Source organism: Rhodamnia argentea, chromosome 8 (assembly GCF_020921035.1).
Source record: "Rhodamnia argentea isolate NSW1041297 chromosome 8, ASM2092103v1, whole genome shotgun sequence".
NCBI classification, from domain to species: domain Eukaryota; kingdom Viridiplantae; phylum Streptophyta; class Magnoliopsida; order Myrtales; family Myrtaceae; genus Rhodamnia; species Rhodamnia argentea.
The window spans coordinates 27,122,559-27,128,558 of record NC_063157.1 but is presented as its reverse complement, the minus strand read 5'-3'; the positions used below and the strand labels follow the sequence as shown (position 1 = coordinate 27,128,558).

The following is a 6,000-nucleotide window of genomic DNA, read 5'->3' as shown; positions in this document are numbered from 1 at the left end:
TAGTCTCACGGCATCATTACCCATCACTAAGGTTCCGATCTTGGTTTTTGGCGGTGGCTGCTATTTCATTCATCTGAAAAGGTTATGACAAAATTTGGCGATTTACGGCGAAGTCGAGTTAATCACGTCATGCTACGCAAATGTTCCGTCTCCTCTAAGCAAATTTTGTGCATTACAATTGGAGTCGTGTCGTGTCGAAAATTATGATCAGGTTGCAATTAATTAAAAGCATGGGTCCCAATTTTGAAACTCTAGTGATCCCTTGGTATATACGATGAGACTCTTCCATGCTGATGAGTAGATGCGGCGAAGCGGATTCTCTCTGTTTTCTATGATTTTCTGTGCAACCATTCGGAATCTCTAGTGGCTATTTTTTGCAAAGTCAACCCTCAACCCCTATACATATATACATATACCCGCTCTCTCTTTAGAACACCATCCAAAAAACACACAAACTCACATAGACACACACCTCTCTCGTCCTCTCTTTAGCACAGATCACTCAACACAGCCCCGTTGTTTCTCTAACACAGATCATTCAGATCTCTCTCTCTCTCTCTCTCTCTCTCTCTCTCTCTCTCAAATGGATGGTATTCAAGGCTCGCCGGGAAGCTCGATGCACGGAGTGACTGGCAAAGAGCAGACCTTTGCCTTCTCCGTGGCCTCCCCGGCCGTCCCGACCGACCCCACGGCCAAGTTTGCTCTCCCCGTGGACTCCGAGCACAAGGCCAAGGTCTTCAAGATCCGCTCCCTCGCCAACCCCCACATGAGAACGTTTCACCTGTCCTGGAGCTCCTTCTCTGTCTGCTTCGTCTCCACTTTTGCCGCCGCCCCCCTTGTGCCCATCATCCGCGACAACCTCAACCTCACCAAGGCCGACATCGGCAATGCCGGGGTTGCCTCAGTCTCTGGCAGCATCCTGTCCAGGCTAGTCATGGGCGCCGTCTGCGACCTCCTCGGCCCCCGCTATGGCTGTGCCTTCCTCATCATGCTTACCGCCCCCACCGTCTTCTGCATGTCCCTCGTCTCTAACGCCGGCGGCTACATTGCCGTCCGCTTCATGATCGGCTTCTCCCTCGCCACCTTCGTCTCGTGCCAGTACTGGATGAGCACAATGTTCAACAGCAAGATCATTGGCCTTGTCAACGGCACCGCCGCCGGCTGGGGCAACATGGGCGGCGGCACAACCCAGCTGATCATGCCCCTGGTCTACGAGGTGATCCGGAGGGCCGGCGCAACACCCTTCAGTGCCTGGAGGATCGCCTTCTTCATCCCCGGTTGCCTTCATGTGATCATGGGGATCTTGGTACTTACTCTTGGCCAAGACCTGCCTGACGGGAATTTGGGCACACTGCAAAAGAAGGGCGATGTTGCCAAGGATAAGTTCTCCAAGGTGAGCGAAGCTATGTGCTCACTTTGTTGTGGTCGTCGTTATCATAGTCATTGGACATTGTCTCAGCCAAAAAAATATCGATGTTTCAGGTTTTGTGGTATGCTGTTACGAACTATAGGACATGGATCTTTGTTCTGCTCTATGGCTACTCCATGGGTGTCGAGCTAACGACCGACAATGTCATCGCCGAGTACTTCTATGACCGGTAAACTCATGCTTCATCGAACCACGGAACCCCATACATTGGAAAGTTTTGGGAAAAAGAGACTTACTATCTTTCTTGCCTAATGACAGGTTCGATCTTCAACTCCACACTGCTGGAATAATTGCTGCTTCGTTCGGGATGGCAAACTTAGTGGCTCGTCCATTCGGTGGATTTGCTTCGGACTATTCAGCCAGATACTTCGGCATGAGAGGCAGATTGTGGGTGCTTTGGATCCTCCAAACTCTAGGTGGAGTCTTCTGCATCTGGCTCGGCCGTGCTAACTCGCTCCCGATCGCCGTCCTGGCCATGATCCTTTTCTCTGTCGGAGCTCAAGCAGCGTGCGGGGCGACGTTCGGGATCATCCCCTTCATTTCCCGCCGGTCCCTGGGCGTCATATCGGGTCTTACCGGCGCGGGAGGGAACTTCGGGTCCGGACTGACCCAACTGGTCTTCTTTGCGAGCTCAAGCTTCTCCACGGCGACCGGCCTCTCCCTCATGGGGGTCATGATCGTGTGCTGCACGCTGCCAGTGACCCTGGTGCACTTCCCGCAGTGGGGGAGCATCTTCTTCCCGCCGTCAAATGACATAGCAAAGTCCTCGGAGGAGTTCTACTACGGGTCCGAGTACGATGAGGAGGAAAAGCGCAAGGGCATGCACCAAGGGAGCCTCAAGTTTGCCGAGAACAGCCGCTCCGAGCGCGGGAGGAAGGTCGCCTCCGCCCCGTCCCCATCCGGGTCGACCCCATCGCACGTCTAGGAATTTTCCCAAAGGAAAAATCCAAGAGAAAGAAGGGAAGGATTATAGTTCCCAGAGTGTGCCTTGTCTTCATCTTTTTACATATGAAGTTGTTTATTTTAAGCCCTTGTTATGCCTGAGACAGCGCCATTTGACAGCCTATAGAGAGGAACGTGGCCATGTGTTGGTCCTAACACGACACAGGCAAACAGACAGTGTCACTTAGTTTGCAAATGCTATGAAATTCTGACCATCCGAGGTCGAATTTAGCTTCTACTTCCCCCAGTGCTTTCCATACATGCCGTTGGCCTTGATCAAATGACAAAGTCTTGTGCTCTCTCTTCGATCCAAAAATCTTAACGGAAATTGGTTCCTATGGGACGTGCAAAGTTGGTCAGCTCATCAGCTAGAATTTTACACGTCTACAAGACAGATATGTGAGTCATGCAGTTGACTTTCTCCAAGTATATCCCATAAAGAAATTATTCTTAATTGACTTACAACACCAACACCCCAATCCCAAAAAAAAAAAAAGGCTAAAAGAAAACAAAGGAACTCTAGGGACATTAGAGCCACTTGGGGCGAAAATGATAATCATTATATTCTGGATAGATTTCTATCCATAAATAGATTTTTCTACTTATATTCTCCGAATAAGTTTTTGAGCAAAAAAATACATTTGACAACAACACAAAATTTCTGTTCTCGAAATAGAAACTTATTTAATAACAGCTTTGTATTGTTGCCGGCGATAGTGGCCAACAACCGGCGGACGGTGGTCGAAAATCGAGGAACCGGCGACCGGCAATGGGGACGCGATAATGCGGGAGTGAGCGATAAAAATAATTTTTATTTCTGTTTTTATTCCAAAATTAGAAATGCAACAAATTTCTATTTCTCATTTCTGTTCCAAATCTATTTATGGACTAAAAACTAATTTCAGAAATAGAAAGATGAAATTACGTTTCCAATTGACTTACGTTCCAAACCTATTCCCGGAAACCAAAAAAAAAACAAAACAAAGAAACAATTATCATGTGTGCCCTAAGAATCCAGCACAATAGCTCTCAAATGAGAAAGCATACCCACCATTTAAATAATTGAACGGACTAACTTTTGGTTAATGTACATCCAGGCGCCGGCAGATGGCGAATGATAGCCCGCGATAAGGACGCGAGAGAGGCGATCGGCGGCGGATGGAGGCTAACGGACAACAACTGGTGGTGACTGGTGACAAGCAGCAAGGAAGTTAGAGAGAGAGAGAGAGAGAGAGAGAGAGAGAGAGGAGAAGAATTCTCATTCCTATTTCTATCCTAGAAATGGAAAGGTAGAAAATTTTCACTTTTTATTTATATTCCAAACCTATTTCTCAACCAAAAATTTATCTTGAAAATAAAAAGAAATGAAATTATCAATATTAAACGAATTTCTGTTCCAAATTTATTTTTCGAATTAAAAAATTAAAAAAATGGAGAAATATAACTGTTGTGATTCGAACCCTAAAAATCCAGCACAGTAGCTCCCAACTGAGAAGTGTTTTAAAGTGTAATTCAGGATGTTGCAGATCAAAGATGTGGTGGCAATTCATTCGCTTGGAATAATCTATTGTGGAAGGATCCTGAATTATTTGCCTGGCGTCAGGAGAGAGGTTGACTCGGAATTTTGAATAATACTGAATCAGGAGAAAGAAGAGGAATCTTCTAAGTCAAACAATTGCCAAAAAACCCTACCCATGAGAAAAATCTGTTTTGAGGAAGCCATAAGTTGCACACCCCACAACAGATGAAACCTCTGACTTGGACAGGCTGAGACATCTCGCCTCTAATGGTGAGACATTGGTCACGCGATTCTCTGTGAAAATTATTTCTTTAGTTTTTTATTTTTATTTTATTTTCCTTTTTTGTGCCTTTTTTTTTTGGGGGGGAGGTGAAGGTCACCGGTGCCCGTCGCCGTCTGCGAAGGCCTCCCCCTATAGGCTAGGGCTGCCTCACCCACAGCCGGGGAGGTCACAAAGGCCCTGGGCGAGGCCTTCGCAGCCGGCGACTCTCGCTGACCTAACAAAAAAACAGAGAAAAAATAAAAAATAAAAACAGAAAATTATCAAAATATCAGTAAAATTGTCCACATAATCGCTAACTAGCCGTGCTACGAGGACGACCGACGTCCACATCAGCGATTTTCAAGTAAAATTAGACAGATACATTCAATTGGTAAAATATAAAAAAGGTTTAGAACTTAGTCGATAAAATTAAAAAGTATTGGATTAAATAGGTAAAAGTGTAACAAATTTAAGGTTTTTTAAGACAATTTTCTCGATGAAACGTTATAAGGCATTTAGCAGAAATGGGGTTCAGAAAAGCCCCTACCTGTGCTTCTAATATGACAGCCCACGAACTACCAAAACCCATCATCACATGCAATTATGCCCAAGGATTTTCTTTTGTTTTTTGTAATGGAAAATCCACTTTTGAGTAGGTAAAACTTCAAATTTGTCAAGTAGCTCACTGATCTTGTGGGACCGAGCAAGGTGAGTTCATCTAACATTTACTAGCAGCAATCGCTTCCTTCTTATCTTTTTTCTTTTCTTTTCTTTTTGTGTAGGCACTTAGCGGATCGTCGTACACAAACTATTACAGACGATAACTACACGATTTTTTTTTATCATAAGCAGGGCCGGAGATTTTTGATACGTCAATATAAGTAAAAGTAATCGAGTCGAGGTTTATTTGTTCCATAAACCCGTTTATGATCCACAATAAATGTTCTTTCGTAGGTTGACTTTTTTAAGCCGATTATTATTGACCCACGAATGGCACCCTTTGACACATTTAATCAGTTAACGTATTATCCGTGTCAACACGATACTGTTAAATACAATTAGACATAGTCATATGCGGAATATTGTCATATACAAGTTATTGTCATGTAAACTGCTTAATATGTGTCATGTTTGAGTTTAAGAGCTATTAGGCAATTGATAAATATATGACTCGGGTTAAAAGTAAGGCTCCGTACGTTTGCCTCATTTTCCAGCCTTTGGGACATGAGAAATGAGCGATCAAAGAAAATATTGTTTAGTCAACGAAAAATATCCTTCTGAAATTGAGGAAAATGATTTTCGATTTAGGAAAGAGAAAATCATTTTTCACATCTTTCTCACCTTCGCCTCCCCCCCCCCCCTCGTCCCCCGGCGAGAATTCACCACCAGCAGATTCCTAAGCCTTTTCTTCTGTCTCACCCTCTCTCTCTTTAGGCTCGATGTTCTCGAATCTCATCTCTCTCCAATGTAGAATCTGCTGGTGGAAAGAGGAATCGGTGTTGTGGATCTCGGCCGTTTCACTCTCGAGTGAAGATTGATGTGGCTCGTGCAAGGCTCTTCGAGGTTCGCCTCATTCCGTGCCTCGGTGAACGGAAGCAGAGGAGTAGCGGCGGTTGCGGTGGCTCAAGGTCAAAGGTGAATTGGAGATTGATTGCACGGCGCTTGATTGGCAGATGCTCTACTTGAAGTAGTCGAGCTTGGTGTTGTGCATGGGGACTGGGGAGTAGTGATAGTTGTCGTTTCTCTTGTTCTTCTTCGTTGTGTGGATTGATTGTAGGGTGACGGTGAGGTTCTCGATTCTGGATCTGGTGCATGCTTTTCTGATATTTTCGTTTTTCAAAGGACGGA

At 45.1% G+C, this 6,000-nt stretch overlaps 1 protein-coding gene across 1 annotated transcript; it reads left to right on the top strand.

Moving 5' to 3' along the window:
* The first annotated feature begins 570 nt into the window (after positions 1-570).
* LOC115738308 (high affinity nitrate transporter 2.4-like) lies at positions 571-2,371 on the top strand. Its single transcript, XM_030670913.2, has 3 exons — positions 571-1,393; positions 1,483-1,598; positions 1,688-2,371. Exons 1-3 carry the CDS (start codon positions 584-586, stop codon positions 2,352-2,354), a joined length of 1,593 nt encoding a protein of 530 aa, XP_030526773.1. The 5' UTR covers positions 571-583; the 3' UTR covers positions 2,355-2,371.
* The last annotated feature ends 3,629 nt before the right edge of the window (positions 2,372-6,000 follow it).